Source organism: Epinephelus fuscoguttatus, linkage group LG4, assembly GCF_011397635.1.
Source record: "Epinephelus fuscoguttatus linkage group LG4, E.fuscoguttatus.final_Chr_v1".
NCBI classification, from domain to species: Eukaryota; Metazoa; Chordata; class Actinopteri; order Perciformes; family Serranidae; genus Epinephelus; species Epinephelus fuscoguttatus.
The window spans coordinates 27,568,963-27,589,753 of NC_064755.1; the positions used below are offsets into that span (position 1 = coordinate 27,568,963).

The 20,791-nt window shown below is 40.4% G+C and overlaps 3 protein-coding genes across 3 annotated transcripts; 1 reads left to right on the forward strand and 2 right to left on the reverse strand.

The window, feature by feature from the left end:
- Nucleotides 1-13: 13 nt before the first annotated feature.
- Nucleotides 14-10,384, reverse strand: ighmbp2 (immunoglobulin mu DNA binding protein 2). The gene is made up of 16 exons (XM_049573595.1): nucleotides 10,211-10,384; nucleotides 8,457-8,539; nucleotides 7,756-7,925; nucleotides 7,466-7,661; nucleotides 7,280-7,377; nucleotides 6,956-7,119; nucleotides 5,299-5,499; nucleotides 5,070-5,217; nucleotides 4,806-4,980; nucleotides 3,894-4,076; nucleotides 3,681-3,799; nucleotides 3,496-3,590; nucleotides 2,791-2,914; nucleotides 1,849-2,697; nucleotides 1,569-1,768; nucleotides 14-393 (listed from the first exon to the last, which is right to left on the reverse strand). Exons 2-16 carry the CDS (start codon nucleotides 8,531-8,533, stop codon nucleotides 193-195), a joined length of 3,000 nt encoding a protein of 999 aa, XP_049429552.1. The 5' UTR covers nucleotides 8,534-8,539; nucleotides 10,211-10,384; the 3' UTR covers nucleotides 14-192.
- A 118-nt stretch (nucleotides 10,385-10,502) lies between these two features.
- chid1 (chitinase domain containing 1) lies at nucleotides 10,503-16,945 on the forward strand. Its single transcript, XM_049573598.1, has 12 exons — nucleotides 10,503-10,872; nucleotides 11,026-11,169; nucleotides 13,516-13,648; nucleotides 13,733-13,777; nucleotides 13,886-13,992; nucleotides 14,080-14,141; nucleotides 14,251-14,340; nucleotides 14,440-14,541; nucleotides 15,005-15,154; nucleotides 15,842-15,922; nucleotides 16,012-16,054; nucleotides 16,145-16,945. Exons 1-12 carry the CDS (start codon nucleotides 10,768-10,770, stop codon nucleotides 16,241-16,243), a joined length of 1,161 nt encoding a protein of 386 aa, XP_049429555.1. The 5' UTR covers nucleotides 10,503-10,767; the 3' UTR covers nucleotides 16,244-16,945.
- On the reverse strand, nucleotides 16,467-20,745 carry gatd1 (glutamine amidotransferase class 1 domain containing 1). Its single transcript, XM_049573601.1, has 7 exons — nucleotides 20,574-20,745; nucleotides 18,800-18,876; nucleotides 18,569-18,674; nucleotides 18,371-18,478; nucleotides 18,198-18,289; nucleotides 17,191-17,284; nucleotides 16,467-17,094 (listed from the first exon to the last, which is right to left on the reverse strand). The coding sequence occupies exons 1-7, from the start codon at nucleotides 20,620-20,622 to the stop codon at nucleotides 16,979-16,981; spliced, it is 642 nt and encodes a 213-aa protein (XP_049429558.1). The 5' UTR covers nucleotides 20,623-20,745; the 3' UTR covers nucleotides 16,467-16,978.
- Nucleotides 20,746-20,791: the final 46 nt, after the last annotated feature.

Here is a 20,791-nt window from a genome sequence, read left to right on the forward strand (position 1 = left end):
CAGGCAACAAGTTGCATAGTTTCAATATGAATTCAGCAGCTAGTTTACATGACACCCTATCTGATAAAAGGTCATAGAGGCAACATATATATATATTTAATCAAAACAGACTACGGACAAAGATTTGAATGTTTAATCTCAGTCAGAACAATGTCTCCAGTTACAGTAATTTATAAAGGGCATTTGGTATCATTAACTGTTACTGTCTTTGTCTTTTTTTGGTTTTCTTTGTGATGCCATGTCTTTCAGTTTAGAGTCCAGTTTCCTTTGGAGATAGGCTTTCTTGTTGGGGTCCACGGATTTGTCTTTCTTCCCACTCCCGGCGTAAAGAATGCCTTCTTTGCTTATTCTCATCCGGGCATGAGACTTGGCTTTATCTCCACAGCCGTGAACCTACAAAGGGTTTACAACATGACAGTTAGATCAGAAAACCACAACAGAAAACCACAATTCTCTTACAGTTCATCCCAAATTCAAAAATACATATTTTTCCTCTTTTCCTCTTGCAATATCATTTTCTCAGTTATTTGTGTAATACCACTTCTTGTTGTTACATCAAATTCAAAATAACATTGATTATCAGGAGCAGTCCCACCATTTTAGTTCATTTTTATTAACTCTTGTACTTATTGGACTCCTATTGTTACTCTATCAGGCACTGCTTTTTGCTTTTGCTCCTAGAAAACACCTCTATCTTGTATATTTGTGTATTTTGCCAGACATTTAATACTACATTGTTCTAAAATTGGGCCCAGTGAGTGACCCTGACCCAGGGAACCCACTGGTTGTCAAGTTGGTACTGGTTGTGAATGAAAATTTTGGTTACTGTACTTAGTGTTACTGTAATTTGGCACAAGAATTTCCTTAGGGATAAATAAAGTTCTCTTGAACTGAATTGAATTGAACTATTTGCTTTCTACCAAACTACACTTGCCAACCATATGTATCACTGTGCAGAAGCAAGCATGCATCTACTGCTAGCTCACCTAGCAGCACAGAGCTAGCTAACTTGACAGCTCAGCCAAGGAGGACGCCATTAATGACTACATCTCGTGCTGTCATGAGCATGAGCCCCTCATCCATGAGCAGATGCACAATTCCTTCTGCCCAATGATCTGGTTACTGGGTGTAGTCTGGTAGAAAGAAAATAGTTCCCACATGAAACTGCTTAGAAAAAGGTCTGTGGATTATCTTGAGTAACCAGGTCATGATTTCTGGAAAGTGACATTGCTGTTGAGTTTTTCAAATGAATTGTTTTGAGCCACACATGCAGAGTGCCATCTAGTTCCATTATATTGGAGAGAGGGCAGACATCTCTACAGCAGGTATCTCCAACACTCGGCAACTCACAGTAAAACAATCTAGACTGATTAATAGCACTACAGGTAAGAGGAAAAATATTTTGATTTTAGGGTTAACTGTCTATTTAAGCTGTCACTTGTGGTGAAATCTCAATGCACAGACTTTTAGAATACTTTCCTGTCAGTCACCATTCATGCATTATTAATACAGCTACAGTCTAATAAAGACACACACCAAAACAAACACTATCTGGTGACATTTCTTACCTCTGGTATATGATGACTGAGACAATACTGCCTGTTGCAGAACAAGCAAAGCTGTCCAAGTGTCAGCACCGACGCTTTACACTTGACAAAACTGCACACGCTGTCAGCCTTCACGACAGCATTGATAAGTGTGTCAAAGTCATCATCTGGAGTGGCGGCAGCGGCGATGCCACAGGCGCCTGTCTTCATTCGGCTCTTTCCTGGGAGAGAGATGTTAAAGAGTTGAGTTGCTGCAAACATGTCGGGACAGACACTTCAAAATAGATGATTGACAACAAACCTTTAGCCGACTTGGGCTTCTTTGCTAACTGGGGCTGAACTGGTGGGATGTTGTTCTGCTGCTTCTTTTGTTGAGCAATTTCTTCCCTCTTCTGCTGCTCCCTCTTCATTCGCTCCAGATGTAAACTTTTCAGGTCTAATGGAGGTTGACACACAGGCTCTGTTTGGGGACTGGGGGCTGTTTCTTCTTCCTGAGCTGCTTCTTCTCCTTCTTCTTCTTCTTCTTCTTGTGGTGGCTCCTCAGCTGGTGTCAGCACCAGGGGCCTTGTGACAGTGATACACCGGTCTTTCCCCTCGCCTTTACTCTCATGCATGAGGCCCAGCTCCTCAGCGATCTGGTGGACCAGCAGGCGGTCATGAGAGTTAAACGATGATGGGAACTGTAGTTCACTCTGATTTGAGTCCTTTAGAAAGTTTTCCACCTGTGCTCTGATCTCGGCATATCTGTTCTTTTTCTCCTCTTCTGTTTGTGTGTTTATGCAGGACTTTGTGTTCTTCTCTGTAACAGCAGTATTGTCATTACTGTTGCTACTAGCTGACTTCTTCTTCTGCTGCTGCTTCGCCCTGTTTGGCGGTTGATCTTTAACCTTCTGCTTGGTAGACGTGGAGCTGCTGCCAGATGTATTAGCCTTTGTGTCTTTGTGGTCGCGGGTGTAGTTTTGGGGCACGATGTCTTGGAGGTACTCAAATGCCGTTCTGACCTCGCCAGACTCGGTCATATGGTCAATCAGGGACTTCAGGAAAGCATGATTCTGAACAGTTTGGGTGTCACACACAACAGCGATGTGACGTCTTGCACGTGTCACGGCCACATTAATCCTTCTGTCCTCCGCCAGAAATCCAACTTCCCCTAAAATAAAACAATGAATAAATGCATAAGTTAATGCTGCTAATGTTCATGGTAAGACAGAAACATTCACGACTTAGGAGCAAAATAAATTACCCTTTCTGTTGGACCGAACCAACGACAATACCACAGCCTCTTTTTCTCTGCCCTGAAATCCATCCACTGACTTTATCTCCAGCTCCGGATGTCTCGCAGAAAGTTTCTGACGCAGAAGATCGACCTTTAAAGAGATAAAAGCATCAAAACCCCATCAATGAGTTACTGAGATGCAACTGTTAGATCTTTTCATGTAATCTGTATCTTAATATTACATGTACTATATTGGGGATTTTATCTTTATTACTGTGAAAGTGTACATCTTTTTTTTTTTTGGACATTTTTTGGGGCTTTTTCCTTTATTTGATAGGACAGCTATAGCATGAATGGAGGAGACAGAGAGGGGGAACGACGTGCAGCAAAGGGCTGTGGGTTAGAGTCGAGCCCTCGGCCACTGCGACAAGGACACAACCTTTGCACATGTGGTGCCTGCCCTACCAGGTGAGCTAGTGGACACCCCAAAAGTGTAAATCTTTGATTGCAGAAATATGGAAAATAAAGTTTGCATTATTGCTATGACACGGTACAGTCATAGCGGTTGTATCTGCATACTGAAGTATTTTACTAGAAATTGAATGCAATTAATGTACTATTGGTTTCATACTGGTGCATACTGGCTTGAGACATACAAAAAAAAATCACATATTCTTTCAGTGTACTAAATAGCATCTCAGTATGGAGTTTCAGACTGAGCCAGTGACTGACCTGTAGATTGTACGGAGCAATAATGGCGATGTCTTTAGCTTTCACCCCAGCTTCAGTCAAGGCCTTTATGTGCAGTTCAACAATGTCTACCTCACCTGAGGAGAAACACACTGTTAGACCCCACAACACACCAACTGTGATAACATTATATATATATATATACTTTTACAATAAGAATGACTAACCTTGATTGCCTTTGGACTGCTCATCTGTGACCTCCATCTCACTCAGGCCGCAGCCCGCAGTGTCGATAAGAAGAAGCGGTGTGCTGGTCTCTTCGACACAGGCGACTCCTGGTAGATCTCTTTTGCATCAAAGACAACATTTTAAACACTTGATTGAGTTGCTACTCATTGAAATAAACAAGTGAGACACGTCATTATCAAGCTCACACTCACTTTAACAAGTGTCTCTCTACAGAGCCGTGAGCTGTTAGTTTTCCCTGGTACATCTCTTTGGAGGCCCAATCCATGATGGCACTGTTCATGCGGTACTGAACTGTCAGCATTCGCACCACTGAGTCCCCGTACATCTGGATGAGTCTCTCCATGAGACTGAGAGACAAGCCTTTTGATGCAGCCCTGCAGCACAGAGAGAGACTGTAAGCTTCTTACTGTGATCACTGTGGTCCTGAAAAGAAGACATTTTCTGCCAGGGTTTTAACTGTTTGTTTTTTTTTTTAATTTCATTTGAGCAATTTCTGTATTTGTGTTGTTGTCTGTGCTCTTCTCGCTGGTTTGACGTGGGCAGGGCTCAACTGGAAAAGAGTGATGTCACATATTTCTGTGTAAATGAAGTAAAAGCAGCGCCTGCACATTTACTCAATGCCACAAAAGTTTAATAAAGACATCTTTATTATCTTTTTTAACACGAGTAAATATCTTTATTTGTCTTTGTTAAACTTTAGTGGCATGTGTGCAGACACTACTTATTCTTCATTTACAGTTTTCTGACAGCCTTGTTGCTACGTGATGTGTGATGATTGCTCTCCTTCAACATGTTTCTGTGCACCAATCAGAATTTAGCATTCGAATCAGAAGGTGATGAGAGATGTTTTTAGATTTTGCATGTTGCCAGCACTGTCAATAAAATCTAATCAAACCACACCCACACAGCCCTGATGAGGCAGATTAGCTGAGTTTCTGTATGTAAAGCTCTTCAATAACAACATGAGATGCCGTTTTGGAGATTTTAGATTTGTTTTCAGGGGCTTTATGAAAAATGTTTCAATTGTTGTCACAGGACAAACATAAAATTGTGAATGTTATTTATCTATGAATTCATAAAGACAGGAAAACCTGTTGTTTTACGTTTGTGATTTGATGGTAGGTGGCAACTGCTTGTAGTCTCCAGCCAGAATGCACTTGCGCGCTCTGAGCAGGGCGATCCAGCAGCTGCTCTCCAGAGCCTGAGCGCACTCGTCTATCACCACCCAATCAAAATGCTCTGCTGGCAGGAACTTCAGAGGGCCGTCATGACAAGCACCTGCAGACACAAACAAGTGCTCTCTGATTGCCTTTCATCATCACTGCAGCAACTGAATTGCATTTTCTTTGCTCGCGGCCGTTACTGACCTGTGTTGGTTGATAACACAACGTCAGCACTTTTCAGGATCTGGGCGATGGCTGTTGCTTCTCTTGCTTTCAGCTCTTTTCTTAGCTCCCCTATTTCCCTTTTGTAGTTCACCCGGTCTCCTTTTTCACGCATCTTCTTCATTCCCATCTTAACAAAACAAAAATTAAATATTACAAATCATTCAAGTTGGCACAAATGCTTTTAGCACCACACACTTCAAATACTTACAAATGCTTTATCCATGTCTTTACGGATGTCAGCGATGATGTTTGCATTGTCACTCTGCGCGAGGATGGCATCCAGTGAATGTTTCTGTATGGACTCCAGCAGTCTGGCAGGGTGACCCAGCCTCAGGACCTTTGCCTTGCACTGAGCTAACCTCTCCACTAAATTATCAACGGCCACGTTAGAGGGTGCACAGCACAGGACCTGCACAAACACAAAATCCAAACATGAAAACAACAACTAGAGCAACGAATGACAATGACAGACGCAGTAAGTGTAACTGAAATATCTACCTAAACCTTATGTATAAAGTGCTTTTTAAAGCAAAGTGACAAAGTGCTTTACTAAAATAAAAAATGATAGACTATGATAAAAAATGAAAACATAAACGGTTTAAAAGTTATACAACATGAGGCAACATGAGCTACATATGAAAGAGTAAAATAAAACAGAACAAAATAAAATAATCAATAAAATAAAAGTTAAGAGAATGACTGTATATAAATAGGTTTTAAAAGGTTACTTATAGATAACAGTGAGTTCAGGCCACACACCATGTGAAAGCACACCTATAAAAAAGTGTGATTAAGAGGGATTTAAAAGAGGATGAAGAGTTTGAGAGTCTGATCTCCTCAGGGAGGTTGTTCCAGATAGCGGGGGCTCCAACAGAAAAGTCGTGGTCACCCCTGGTCTTCAGCCTAGATTGTGGAATGGTGAGCAGAGCATCAGCTGAGGACCTCAGGCTACAACCAGGCACATATGGAGTTAAAAGGTCTGAGATGTACATAGGTGCGAGACCAGAGTGGGCCTTAAAAATGATCAATAATATATTTTATTTAATTCTGAAATTTACTGGGAGCCAATGAAGAGAGGCTAAAAGTCTGGCTGCTGCATTAGGGACAAGCTGTAATTTGTGTTAACGCTGTTGACTCAGACATGTAGAGAGAGTTACAGTCGTCCAAACCAGAGTAAATAAATAATATTCACTAATAAAATTAACTTCCTGCATGGGTTTCAGGAAGCCAATCACTGGCATGTATTCTGGGAGTGTCCAGTGATTAGGCCTTTCAGAGCAGAATTTCATAAACCACCAAAAAACGTACTTAACATTAATCTGCCCTTGTAATTTTCCTCATTATTTTTAGGATGTGCTGATTTTCAAGCAAAGCGTCCTGATGAAAAAATGTTTGTTATTTCGATATCCACTTGCAAAAAGCCCTCACAAGGTGCAGGTTACTTCCTGAACCCCCCACAACAGTGGGTGGACAGTTATTATAAATTATATTCAAGTTATGGAAAAGATTATCTTTTCTCTTCATCTTCAGAAAAATGTGCTCATTGAATTCTGGACTGAGTGGGTGAAATATGTAAGACCCTTATGGCCAGATATTGTGGAGGTGGATAAGTGACCCTGTTATATTGTTGTATTTTAGCAGACCACACTGACTGGTGATCTATCATGTCTCCCCCGACACATTTTTCTTTGCTCTTGTGTGAACGCTTTATCTCTTCCAAAATGTACAATGTGTTCAAAAATGTGAATATCAGGGAAAATTAAACAGCTTCTGTCCTGGTGTAGGATGTGTAGTATAAACTTCTGTTTAAAAAAAAAAAAAAAAAAGAATTTCATAAAAATAAGTTAAGAAAATAAGTTTTGCACCTTCTGGCCTTGTTTGACTGCTTGCAGGATGATCTCCACCACTGTGGTGGTCTTCCCCGTTCCTGGTGGTCCATGAATCACAGCCAGTTCTCTCTGAGACAGAGTAAACGACACAGCATCTCTCTGGGAATCATCCAGGTTCGAGTTAAAGAATTTAACTTCATCTGATGAAACATAATAGAATAGCCAGAATTAGTCCATGTACTGTATGACTCATGATGATATGCAAGGTTTGGAAATCAGTGTAAGATTATGCTGTATAATTGCTTAAAAGCTACAAGCAACTATAATTTGATAATATTTGCTTTGTTAAGTGCGACTTACTCGGCTGTGACTGAGTCGAAGGTTTTGCGTCTCCAAAGAGAACGTTTATCAGATTGGCAGCTGGTCCATTGCTGTATCCATTTAATGCATTCAAGGCACTGCAAGCACGAAACACACAGCGTAAACAAGTTGTTTCAAGGTCTCATAACTCACTTGTACCCGTCTTACGTTACGGATGTCACTCACTTTTTCATTCGTTTGTAGGTGACGTCATTTGCCAACTTTAAGAGGTTGTAAAGGGCATCTGTGTCAAAGTTGAGGCCATCCTTTGAGTCATCAAACGCCACACTTACAGAAGTTTGGCTGACCCTCGTCACTATTCCTGTGCCGATCTGTGAGGCTGCAGTGCATCCGCCAGTGTCATACAAGCCAACTATGTCCCCTGTAACCAAAGACATAAACGTCACATCAAGCAAAATGTGAAACTTAAGTCACAAAGAAACCCACAGATCAGATGTTTTATTCATCCATCTCACCAGGTCCAAAATTGTTGCTTGGCAGAGATGAGAAACCAAGATACTTTCTTGGCTCGAGGATGACGACTGTACGCCCGTACAGGCCTGTGGACTGACTTCCTATCTGCAGTTTCAGCAGGCAAACTCCTTTATTTTGAAGATCCTTGAGGGAGATGTTCTCCTGCCATATCCTGAGGGCACAAACAAGACAAGTCATTTCATAGCAACAGATATGAAATGACTTGACTTTTCTAAAAAAAAAACCCCAAAATCTTATTATTGACATCTGTTGCTATGAAAGACAAGTCATTTCATAGCAACAGATATCAATAATAAGATTTCGGGTTTTTGTTTGGTGAGAAAAACTTTGTAGGTAAAGGCCAAAGTCTTGCCTCACTTGTAGATAATACCGTAATCTCTCTATAGAAAAGGGGAAATTTACCAATTTTACACATGAAGGTCAGTTTACCTGCCTTGTCTATAAAACAGTTGTATAATATCTTCTGTGGCTATACAGTAGCTTTGGCAATTGAGAGGGAAACGGAGGACCCCCTGTTTATGAAATGTGCTAAAACTCATGGTGACTCTGCTGCTTCATTTTTGACTACTCTTTTTTAATCTGCCTCTTTCACATTTCCTAATTTCACGGAAGTGCAACGCAAAATCACTGATTTATCCCTTTATTTGGTTAAGTATCACAGTATGAATATTATTTTACATACCTGGTCTCCTCTATTTCAGCCTCCCTCTCCTCCTGCAGAAGCTCGAGAGTCTTTGACACAAACTGTTCAACCGTCATCACTCTCTGAAAAGATCCAAAAGATGATCAGCACAAATCCTTTACATGTCAGTATTACTTCACTTAAGATGACAAACTAGAAGAGCTCCTACTTACTAACTGCTGTCAAGTTTTAATACTATATACGGCAGGCCACATTTCACAGATAAATCATGTAATTCTATTTTAACTTCATCAGTCCCCAGGACTTGTTTCTAAAAAGCACTAGGCTTGTTTAGATGTTCCTTTGCAAACCTCTGAAGCGGAATTTTGTGGTGGAAACACAGGAAAGTTTTTTTTCTGATGACTCTTCCATGAACATCATATTTGTACAGGTGTCACTGCACAGGAGAACATTGCACCACCACTACAGAATCTGTTAAATCTTCATGCAGATCTTCTGTGGTCAAACAGTGGTTTTGATTTGCCTTTCTTGCAAGCCTTTAAGCAGAAAGTTTTTAGTCATCCAGACCTCAACTTGCCCTCCACAGTTCCTGTTAACTACCACTTCATAACAACATCATGAACTGAGAAAACAGCTACCTGAAAACGTTTTACTGTCTTCCTGCTTTGTACGTATCAGTTATCTTACTTTTCGGAGTGTTAGGCAGCTGTTTAGAGGAGCCTATGGCTGCTGATTGTCAGAGTATTTAAAAAACTGTGTTTTATATGTCTTGGGGTACCAAAACTTTTGCATAGTGCTCCTTTCCTTTTTTCAATCTAAAACCATACTAAACAAAAATTATTACAGCACAGCACAATACTAAAATGTTGAAATGCATGATTCATCTTTAACTTAATGTATTTTGAAAATCAGTTTAGCATCTCCTCCATTACTGACTAGGGGTGACCAAACTTGTGCATGTCCACTGTATGCCCAGCCAAAAAGTAACTGACATATAAAGGAGAGTATTCCCACTTCAACCTCAGTAACCTACACCAGGGTGTGTGCAGGTAATTAATTTATTTAATGTTTTTTAAGACCCATTCAGGCACCTTTTAACCAGAATTAGGTCAGAGTTTTGGACAAACCATGTTTTACTTATTTAAGCATCACATGTAAGCATTGCAGGCAAGTCTTGTAGGCTATATTTAGTCTTGTCTGGAGGTAGGTGTTAGGTAGGAATGTGGTTATTTCAGTGAGTTAAGTCAATCTACATTTTGCCAACAAGTAAACAAGCAAATATGACGTAAAATGACAGTATTATGGATTTTTTTGTAAGATTAGTTACATTAGAAACTTGGCCTTTCACATAAAAAGGCTTCACTCATTAACACATAAATAAATTAAAAATGGATGTTTGTATAACTTCAGGCCACACAAATTCAAATTTAAGACTATTTAATGACTTCTAAGGCCTTGAACATTGAATTTAAGATATTTCAAGACCTTTTAAGGACCTGTAGACACCCTGATACACACCTATCTAGTGGTAAACCTACCTCATCAACTACCACTGCACCACTAGCCCCAGGTTTTGCCTGTCATACATTATCATTGTATTTGTTTGCAGTTAACATTAAAGGTAACGTTAATACACGGGAAAAGCTTAGTAGTTTAAATGAGCTATATGTTAAAGCTTCATGACGACAGTTGTCTTATTTCTAGAAACCCTGACATGTTAGCATGTTAGCATGCTAACCACACTGCACTCAAACACCTTAAGGTTAGCTACAGTTAGCAAGAATGACACTCACCCGTTAATGTCCGTTATCTGAACAGACACCGGAAAAGTAGAGGACAGAGAAGCTAATGTTAAATGTCACGGGATAACTTGGAAATAGTTTGGTATTATCCTCTATGGCATGACACCAATGTGTTTGTTTGGCTCATGCTGTCTTCTTTTACTGTGCTAGCTTGTTAGCATGCTAGCTATACCGCCACCTATCTGCGCGGATGACTTCTCGTCTCGCGTCACTCACACATTTTATTTTGAAAAGCCCAGCACGCGGAAGTCACCCAGCTTCGGTGACGCTTCAGAAACACGTTGAGCTAAGTTGTCAATCAAACTGGGACTCACCGACCGACAGTCAAAACCAGGTTGTTTGTTATAAATTCTATATTTAAGCAGTATGGACGGGGCCATTTTGGCACGTTGATGTGTGTGACTTTAAACCGCAGGAGGATATGCTGTTTTTTAATCTGCCAGATCTCAGTCAGGAAGGAAACACTTGGATTGCAAACCTGCAGACTCTGAGCTAACCCATTTTATATTTAACTGCTTCACCACTCCTGCTCACTGCGTTTTTTGGAAATGAGAACGACATTACTGCTGCTGCACGCCATCTCCTGCTGCTGCTTGGTCAGTGCCACTCTCTCCAAAACTGATGCAAAGAAGTCGCATAAAGCTGAGGCTGAGGTGAGTTTAACTCCAGGGCTTTACCTTGAAATGGATCTGAGCTGTGTGTGCTGACAGGTCATGCAAGCCCTCTGTCTCACCTGTCATATGTCCAGTCATGATGATGGATATCTGTCACTGACACTGTGTTTTTCACCTGATCTTACTATTTAGACATCTCCAGCTGAGCTGTCTGCATTGGAGAGAGGCCTCGTTGTGTCAGACCCGCCCTGGAAAGACATAGTGAAGGAGGAGAAGAGATACTGTGCTCACATCAAGAGAACATTTCAAGGTCCAGTGCTTGGATATGTCACACCTGTAAGTCACCGACACATGCTGCTGGTCAGCATTTGACAACAAGGACAGGTTCAGTCAGATTAACTAAAAACTCTCAGTGCAACACTCACATGCCCTTATGTACATTGGAAGTTTCTTGCTGTAGTTAGTCTTCCTCGTCAAACTGGTTGTAAACAGAGCTCTGACTTTGCAGACAACAGTGTGAGAGATGGGGGATGAAATCCACAGCCCTCATTCTGTGCATAAATGCATGAGAGAGTTCAGCTGCAGCTAACATGGCTCCATGACCCTCAGTCTGAGTTAATCAAATTATGTGGGTATTTTCCAGAGTAAATCTTGTTATTGCACAATTCCACATTTGGTTGAATCAGACTGTGTTCTCAAAGTAACACAAATGATTAATTTCATGCCATAAAGACTGACAGTGGTGGAGCTGAAACTAGTGTGACAGAAAACAGGAACTGATGTGTTATATTGTTTTTTAATCAAGCAGATAAATCTTCTAGAGATTAAGAATCTCTTTTTCAAGACTGTCCTGGCCAAGACAGGCAGCAACATAAGTTACAGACAGTCAACACTAAACCAAAAAAAACAGAATAAAAATGTAAAGCTCTAAGCAACATAAAACACAAAATAAGATTACTACAAAGAAAGCCAAAAGTATGTTAATATATACTAAAAATGAATCATAAAAATGAAAAAAAAACAGCCATAATAAGGCCAATAATTGCTTTGTAAACAAGAGAATGCCAATGAAAAAGTCTATGAAATTATAAGGAGAGGCAGCCGACCCGTGCAGCCAGGACACAGCGATGAGTTAGTGGCTTACAGTTGGTAATAAATCTCAGTGCACCATGGTACACAGAGTCCATAGCATGGGTGAATGCATTCATATAAAGACATAACCTCCTTGGCGGAGGTAATAATATATCCCCATAAACACAGTCAAGAATGTTCATTTGCTGAATCCATGCTCTCTATGGTGGAGATTTGAAGTTTGTTTGTTGTGTCTCTGTGTTATATGATGGTAGATTTAAGATCAAGGGATTATGATGGGCGTTTTCACTACTAACAGACTAAACAACTAATAGATAAATTAAGAAAATGATCAGAAGATTAATCAACAATGAAAGTAAATGCTACCGCATGGCCCTTAAAGGAACATTTCACTCCGTATATCAGTTGCTCACCTCGTGTTATGTTGAATTTGGGAAAAAAAACCCTATTTTTTTTCACATCCCTTCACAGTGAACAAGTAATCCAAAAAGGACAAACATACTTGATGAATACAAGACCTATGGGATTGTGTTTAATAACAGCAAAACTAAACAACTGTTTCCAAACTGTCATACAACTCGTTCAGTACAATCCAAGTCTCATTTACATTTAAACACATGCATTTTTGCTAAAACAGTGATATTTAAAACACCTCCACATAAACAGTGTGGGCGCACTACTCCATGCATGAGATTGTTAATGCAGAGGTGTTTTAAATTAGGGGTGTAATGATACATCGATTCATTGATTAACGATCCGATTATATCGATGCAAAATGAAAACATCGATCCATATCGTCATCTTACAGATACACATGAAATTCAGTGTCACCATTTCTGGGCAAGCACGCCTCCGCTAAAACAACAAACAGAGCTCAGAAATAAAATGGTCAAATCATATTCTAGTTGTTTTTGTAAGTTGATGTAAATGATTGTGTTAGATGGGCATATGATATCGCGTCATATCGATTGCAGGCTCCTGAATCGAATCGAATCAAAATCGTATGGTGACAGACTTTGTGATATCGGCAAACATTGTATCGTCATCCAAACAAATCGATATAATATCGTATCGTGATGAAGCTGGTGATTTACACCCCTATTTTAAATACTGAGGTTTTAGCAAAATGCATGTTTGGGAAGTACCGAGCATATGACTGGATAAATGAGACTTGGATTATACTGCACAAGTTGTGTGACAGTTTGAAAACGGATGTTTTGATATAGTTTAGCTGTTTCAGTTAATCAAGAATCATCTCTGTTTTTGGATTCTTCATTCACTGGATGCATGCCAGAAAAGCAAAGTTTTCTTCCCAAATTCAGAGTAACACTGGGTGATTAATTGAGGGATGAAGAATTCTTTAAACTTTCAAACTCAACCAATGTGATCATCTCTTAGACTGGTTGCACCAGGAGGGTGTCACTTAATGGACAGTATTGAGAAGCGGAATGATTGCATTAACAGATAACTCCTTCAATGTACATATGAACGTGCATGTGTTGCATTAGGGCAAACTTTAAACTATCCTTTAATATGGACCTATCCTGTGTGTATCTCTAAGTTACATGTCTTATGTCTCCCACCCTCCAGTGGAACTCCCACGGCTATGATGTTGCCAAGACATTTGGCTCTAAACTAACTTCAGTGTGTCCAGTTTGGCTTCAGCTCCGCCGAAGGGGACCTGAAACCTTTGATGTCACAGGACTGCACGATCATGATCCAGGTAGACGACCTGCATCTCTCACAGTCTGGTTAAAAGTGTTTTGTAGTGACTAAAGTACATAAATGGGTCTTTGTGTCTCTCCAGGCTGGGTCAAAGCTGTACGCAAGTCTAACAAAAAAGTCAGGATTGGTAAGTAGATGTCCTTCCCCCTGACTACAGCTCAGATCTGTTGATGTGTGCAAGTGACTGCAGATGAGACTCTTACTGTATTGTTTGTTTCATTTCCTCTACCCTCAGTGCCCAGGCTGTTATTTGATGGCTGGTCTTACCAGGACTACATGAGCGTGCTGGGGAGTGAAGATGAAATTGAAGAGCTGGGAAGCGAGCTGGTGGATGTTGCAAAGGTAATTAAGTGTTGTGTTTAGCTTCAACTCCCTCGCAGCAGTGTTGTGTTTGTCCTGAGTGTGTCTAATGAAGCTGTGGCTTTGCAGACTGAAGGTTTCGACGGTTTCACCTTGGAGCTGTGGAGCCAGCTGGGAGGGAACAAGAGGAAGTGAGTTATTCTGGTGGCACGTCTGTATTATTACTCTGACCATCATTTGTCTTCTGTCTGAGATGACGGGGGAAACACAAATAACGAGACATGTACCATCTTCATACAGGGAGCTGGTCCATTTGGTGAAACACATATGTGAGACTTTGAAGGCTAAAAGATTAGACTGCATTCTTGTCATCCCGCCTGCTGTGACCAGGTAAAGTAGTTTACTTTCAACAACTATAAATGCTAAAAAATCTGTGAAATTGGTGCTGACTTTGCTTTTGCTTTTGTTTTTCTTTGCCATCACAATCAGTGTGGGGCAGCCAGGTATGTTTGGCAGGGAGGAGTTTGAGCAGTTGGCCCCTGTAGTCGATGGATTCAGCCTCATGACGTACGACTACTCCAGCGGTTCCAGGTGAGAGTCACAGACAAGTCTGTAGATTAATTGTGGCAGATATGGAAATGTTTCAGGTGGTAGAGTAACTCACAGTTTTAAAGTGGAAACAGACAACTCTAACTTTTACCCCCCTGAGCGTTTCCAAAGAACTTTTCTTGATACTTCTTAGCAACTGGGGAAAGCTACCAATAGCTACTGGGGGGAAACCGAAAACACTATCTTCTTTCTGTGTTGGCTGTGACATAGTTAACGCACGTCTTTTGCGATATAAATCAAGCCTTTTTTTTCTTTGGAGGTCACACCTGTTGGCAGCCAGAATTGCATAATGAAAGCGAGCCTTATAGGGAACTTTCACATTGTGCAATCAACCTTTACTTCAAAATGATAAGTTAAAGCAAAAACCTTGTTTATTTACACTTTGATGCAGACACTATTCAGAGTTATGCTGCTTTATTTTATTTTTTTTTATTTTTTTTAATAGACCGGGCCCGAGCTCTCCCCTGCCCTGGGTGCGAGACTGTGTACTCCAGCTTGCTCCCAACACTCAGTGGAGGCAAAAGATCCTGCTTGGACTCAATTTGTATGGCCTTGATTTTGCAAGCCAGGGAACAGAGCCAATCCTGGGAGGAAGGTAAGATAATGATTTTAACAATTAAAGTTAAATATGATACAAAATATGAAGTACTACGCTGATGTAGTATTGAGCTAAACAGTGTCAGTCTCATTATGAACGTCCTTCCTTGTCAAAACCTGGTGCCTACATTACCCACAATGCAACATGGCAGAGGACAGTTCAGCTGGAGATTCATGTGTGTAATGCTAGTAGTAGCTAATGTAGCCTTGAGCCACTTCCCTTGAGGAGACATGAGGAGCAGGCTACACAGATCTGATAAACTAGCTTGTTTCTAACTCCACATTTTTTTCATACCTGAACCAGTGCTACCTCAAGCAACATCACTTGAAGCAATTTAGCAGATTTTGCAAAGCTCCCTGTGGACCCAAAGTAAAAGTTTTTGTGGAAAACATCCCTGTGTGGGTGGGTTTTGATCATACTTGATTGACAGTGGTCTGGCAACAACCACACAACTGATTTTTAACTCTTTAAACTGACTGATGCTCCAAAATACATGACATCAACTTTTTCCAACTAAGTGTTCAAACAAGGGAGAGGAGGGAATGTTTCTAACTATGGCAGAATTGTAGGCTTAGTGTCACACCATGGCAACAATTACACAGAAGTCTTAGTAAAAGGCTGATTGAGAAAATATATTTTCAGAGTATTCAACACTGTGTTAAACTTGTCGCTGATTTCCTGCAGGTACATCGAGATTTTGCGAGAACACAGACCAAAACTACTCTGGGACGAATATTCTGCAGAGCATTACTTCAGTTACAAGAGGTACTGATTCAATGACACTTAAAGTCAACAAATTATGGCTTAAATCTTTCAGCAGCATCATTTAACAAGATCTGTTACATTAACTTCAGGAACAACGCAGTTAAGCATGTGGTGTACTATCCGTCGCTGAAGGTAAGTTTTAAGTTCACTTTATTAAACAAAGTGTTTTTATCAGGTTTACTGCTACATGGGGAAATTAATGTTATCTAAATTCTTTTACAGTCGATGTACCTGAGGATCTCTTTAGCTACTGAACTGGGGACAGGAATTTCCTTGTGGGAGTTAGGACAAGGTCTGGACTATTTCTATGATCTCCTATGAGAGTTGGACTTGATAGTGAAGACTGTGGACCATCAACACATGGATTTTTCGTTCTTTGAACATGGAGCACCAAAATTCAAGCGCTGTGTGCAGGTATTTTGTTTTTTCAGTTTTTGGTTTCTGGGTTACATGAACTCTGAAACGAGCTGTTGACAGGATTTAGTTAATACTAAACCTGTTTGAGGGTCATGAAAGTGTTGAGAAATCTTCTCTACACGTACAATTCTGGTACTTCAGTATGTTTTATTCCATTTCATTGATGGTATTGTGGAAGAATTTCAACGTGTACAGTTTAGTGAAGAGCGCAGTGACACATCTCCATTCAACAACAGAGGGTGCATGATCATCTACATGTGTAACGCTTAAGTGAAGGGTTCTTCTCTTGTTCACGTGCCACAGACAACTGCAGCCTCTCCTCAGTTCAAATACAGAAATCTTCTGCTGTTTTGCTCTCCATTGTCCACTGTGAAGATGCATCCTTCTTTGGCTTTGAACATCCTCAAATCTGCATCTGCTTTTTCTCTCTCTTTTTTTAAAATTTCCAAATCAAGACATTTGATTGTGTGGCTTTTTATTAGGTTTATAATAACAACATTGACAAGTCACCAAACATCTGTTCTGACCAGCATCTTCCAATATTTGTCAGAGATGAATGTTTGTTTAATTACATGAATATAAATGTGGAACAAGTGAGCAGTTGAATTTGAGTTCTCTGGTTTTTAACACTTCCTGTTTTTACTTGGCACTAGAGAGCAGAATTAGATTATTTACAGCGAGTGTGGTTGACTGCATATTCTGCCCAGTAATCAGGTGTCTGTCTATGACTACGTGCACAGCATCTTCTTGACTTGCTGGAAAACAAAAAGATAAACATGAGATAGTTTTAGGAATGCTGATTTAGTATTTACTCAAGCAAATTGGTGTCTCTGCTCTGCAGGTTGGCTCACCTGTGTATGATCCACCACTGTCTTTCACAAAGTCTTCCACAACCAAGGGCAGGTTGGCAAAGTCAGGCCTCCGCACCAGTTCAAACACTGATGGCTTTAAGCAGAAACAGTTACTGTTATTAAAGGGTTAACTGTGTTATTTTTCAGCCTGGACCCTGTTTTCCCATATTTTGTGTCTGAGTGACTTATGGAACAACAATTTTCTAGATTGGTCCAGTACTGAATGAGATCAGCAGCCAAACATGCTGCAATATAACCACTTGGGGCATGTGTGCACCATCCATGTACATCCACTTTAAGTGCTTGTCTTTGCCACTGACAGGCTCAGATTGGCATTATAAGTGCCTGACATCATTATGGAAAGGATCCATACAAAGATAGCACCTTATGGTTGAGTAAAACCTTGCTGAACCAGAAACAGCCCAGAAATTGCTAACGACAAAGCCACCAAACTCCATTTAAATTAATAGTAATTTTATCTTAGTAAAACACACTTAAGTTGAGCTTAAGTTGATAAAAAGAAAATAAAATTCACAGAAACCATCTTAGGTTGTCTGTACACTGTTCCAACAATCAACAACTCTGGTTTGGTTGAAATAAACCGGTAATTTACCCAGTTAGGTGTGAAAACATGCTGTCTCTCTACATGCTAAAAACACTATTTATTTCTGATGGGTTTGGTGATAGTGATTTTGGGGCGGTTTCTCAAACAAAATGGATCTTACTCTTAAACAAAAGGTCTATCTCTGTAGGGACACCATAATGATGTCAGATGTTTAAAATAACAATCTGAGCCTGTCAGTGGCAAAAACAAGCACTTAAAATGGATGTAAATTGGCGGTGCGCACATGCTGCAGCATGTGCGCACCGCCAATTTACATCCATAGACAAAAAAAACATGGGAAAATACAGTCCAGGTTAACAAATACCTGTGTTGCCTTTTAAATACATTAACACAAAAAGACATTTTGGTATACTAGCTCCGTTTTTAATTAAGGAAGACTAACCCCTGTTAAGCTGTAGCCACTGAAGATCCAACTCTGTCCCTCGGTGGCACAGCACAGTGCCGACACTCCTTGCCCCACCGCACAAACAGGTTCTGCACACAAAGAAGCAAGCCTCTATGGCAGACATATAGATTTCATACTGACTGCTTTTTTAAAATTAGCCCCACACTCACTTTGGTGAGAGATGAAGTGTGTGAGAATGCGGTGCAGAGAGCCGCTGTGTGCCAGATCATTCAGCGCTCCGGGGCAGTCCGGGATAAGCAGCGCCTGGTATCGAGCACCTGGAGAGGGTCATTGTGATGTAACTGAGCAGAGTCCAACCAACAGCAAAGATAAACACAGCCAAATGAACATGAAACGAATGTTCTCACCATCTATAGATTCAAGTTTGGCAGGTGTTGCGTAGGGTTTTACGTTGAAGTCCTGCACCCATCTAGCAGTGCTTTCATCGACTCCAATAAAGTCTATTGGCTTCCCCTGCAATTCAAAAAAATAATGAAGAATGAAGAACAAGAATGAATGTTTAAGCTAAAAAATAATTTTAACAGCTGAAACACAATAGACATATTAATTTAGTATTATTCAGTTATAAATAGTCTCACCCCGGGTGTGGCTGTTTGGAGATTAAACACTGAGGTACAGAGGCTGAAGGACTGATGGAAAGATGCTGCTGACACCCCTGAAGAAACAAAACACACTAGTTTAATTCAGTGTAGCAGAGAGTTTACAGGTGCAACAGAAAATGTGGCTTTATTGTTTTATCTAAGCTACCTAGCAAGTGATGTCTGACCAGAGTTAACGGGATAGTTCGGATTTTTTGAGGTGCAGTCGTATGGGTATCAGCAACAAAATGTAATTTAGCCTCCTAAAAAATCATTATCAGTTTAAGTGTATGCTATATTGAGAGTATTTTCATTGCTTTACCTTTCTGTCAGACAGCCCGTTCCAACAGGAAAGCCCATCTATGCTTTCATCTACTCCACCAAACCACATTAACAAAAGCAGTAATTTTAACATGTGTGACTCTGGTAAATCCAAGCTAACCCTTTTAAATGCCAAAGTCACACAATAACACAAACAAAATAACTGTTTGAGGCAGTGGTAGACCAGCAGCTCCTGTTTTCAGAGATGTTAAATCACTGCTTTTCTCAATGGAGTCTGGCTTTAAAGAGAGTGATATAATGGCCCCATTGGAAATCAGTGTCTGACATTAAGATGAAGCTGTGAAAATACTCTTAATATAGCATACATAAACTAACTAACTGATCAAAGCACTGGAGATCAGCAGCTCCCGTGTTCAGCGTGTTAAAATGACCATTTCTGTCAATGGAGTCTGGTGCCTTTGAGGAGGGCATAGATGGGAAACTGAAGCAGTCAACAGCTTTGCCTTTGGACTGTGTGATGGAAAGGTAAAGTATTGAGAAAACGTCCAATATAGGGAACACTTATACTGATATTGATTGTTTTTTTTCTTTCGGTCGACTCGTTTCCCATCTATGCCCTCCTCAAAGCCACCAAACTCCATTGTCAGAAACAGTCATTTTAAAACTCTGAACACAGGAGCTGCTGGCCACCACTACTTTGATCAGTCAGTTAATTTATGTATGCTATATTGAGAGTATTTTCACTGCTTCACCTTAATGCCAGACACTGATTTCCAACGGGAAAATGGAAGTCATCACATCACTCTCTTCACAGCCAGATTCCATTGAGAAAAACAGTGATTTAACATTGCTGAACACAGGAGCTGCTGCTTCATCACTGCATCCAAGTTATTTTGTTTGTGTTATTGTGTGACTTTGGCGCTTAACAGGGTTAGTTTGGATTGACCAAAGTCACACAATGACATAAACTAGCTAACTGATCAAAGCAGTGGAAGACCAGCAGCTCCAGTGTACAGCGTGTTAAAAATTACTGTTTTTGTCAATGGATTTTGGTGGATATGACGAGTGCATATATGGGCTTTCACGTTGGAAGGGCTGTCTGACGGAAAGGTGAAGCAGTGAAAACACTCTCAGTATATCATACACTAAACTGATATTGAGGTGTGGTATGTGTTTAAAGAAACGTTATGTTGCTGACCCCTCCACACCAGTACATTGCTTAGCTTCCTTGTCGTACTCCAGCCTGCTTCTCCAAACTGGGGCTGACTGACATCTATTGTAGGTGATATACTGATATATATAAGTACCCCATACAACCCCACTTCACACAGACTAAACTATCCCTTTAACAGGTTGAGATTAAAAATAAACGCTCGCTAAACTCTGACTGATACGTAACTATCTTAGTAAACTCAGTAACCGTTACTACAGTTGGTCGCTGTTATTCGTCACTTTAAAGCTACATCCGCTGCTACATGCTAACGTCACCCACCCTGAGGAGACGCGCTCGCCACAATCAAACAAGTCGGCTTCGCAGACATTTCACTTATCTCCGTGTTTCCTCCACATTAAATATTTTTAGCTTAACTGAAGCAAAAAAAGAAGATAACTGTGGGTGAAATCATGCAGGAGAAATCCGCGAGGAGGAAGTACTGTCACCTGACAACAACATCCGGTGATGAGATTTCAAAATAAAAGTTTACTCTTCAA

What these genes read in the sequence shown, in the direction of transcription:
- ighmbp2 (XM_049573595.1), bottom strand. Translation starts at nt 8,533, where the DNA reads ATGACGGTTGAACAGTTTGTGTCAAAGACTCTCGAGCTTCTGCAGGAG. An exon ending in AAGACATGGATAAAGCATTT is followed by an intron (nt 5,218 to 5,298) that starts GTAAGTATTTGA and finishes TGTTTTGTTAAG; the next exon opens with ATGGGAATGAAGAAGATGCG. An exon ending in GTAGAGAGACACTTGTTAAA is followed by an intron (nt 3,800 to 3,893) that starts GTGAGTGTGAGC and finishes TTGATGCAAAAG; the next exon opens with AGATCTACCAGGAGTCGCCT.
- chid1 (XM_049573598.1), top strand. Translation starts at nt 10,768, where the DNA reads ATGAGAACGACATTACTGCTGCTGCACGCCATCTCCTGCTGCTGCTTG. An exon ending in ACTGCACGATCATGATCCAG is followed by an intron (nt 13,649 to 13,732) that starts GTAGACGACCTG and finishes GTGTCTCTCCAG; the next exon opens with GCTGGGTCAAAGCTGTACGC. An exon ending in ATCCCGCCTGCTGTGACCAG is followed by an intron (nt 14,341 to 14,439) that starts GTAAAGTAGTTT and finishes CATCACAATCAG; the next exon opens with TGTGGGGCAGCCAGGTATGT.
- gatd1 (XM_049573601.1), bottom strand. Translation starts at nt 20,622, where the DNA reads ATGTCTGCGAAGCCGACTTGTTTGATTGTGGCGAGCGCGTCTCCTCAG. An exon ending in GGCGAGCGCGTCTCCTCAGG is followed by an intron (nt 18,877 to 20,573) that starts GTGGGTGACGTT and finishes TTGTTTCTTCAG; the next exon opens with GGGTGTCAGCAGCATCTTTC. An exon ending in CAGTGGTGGATCATACACAG is followed by an intron (nt 17,095 to 17,190) that starts GTGAGCCAACCT and finishes TTTGTTTTCCAG; the next exon opens with CAAGTCAAGAAGATGCTGTG.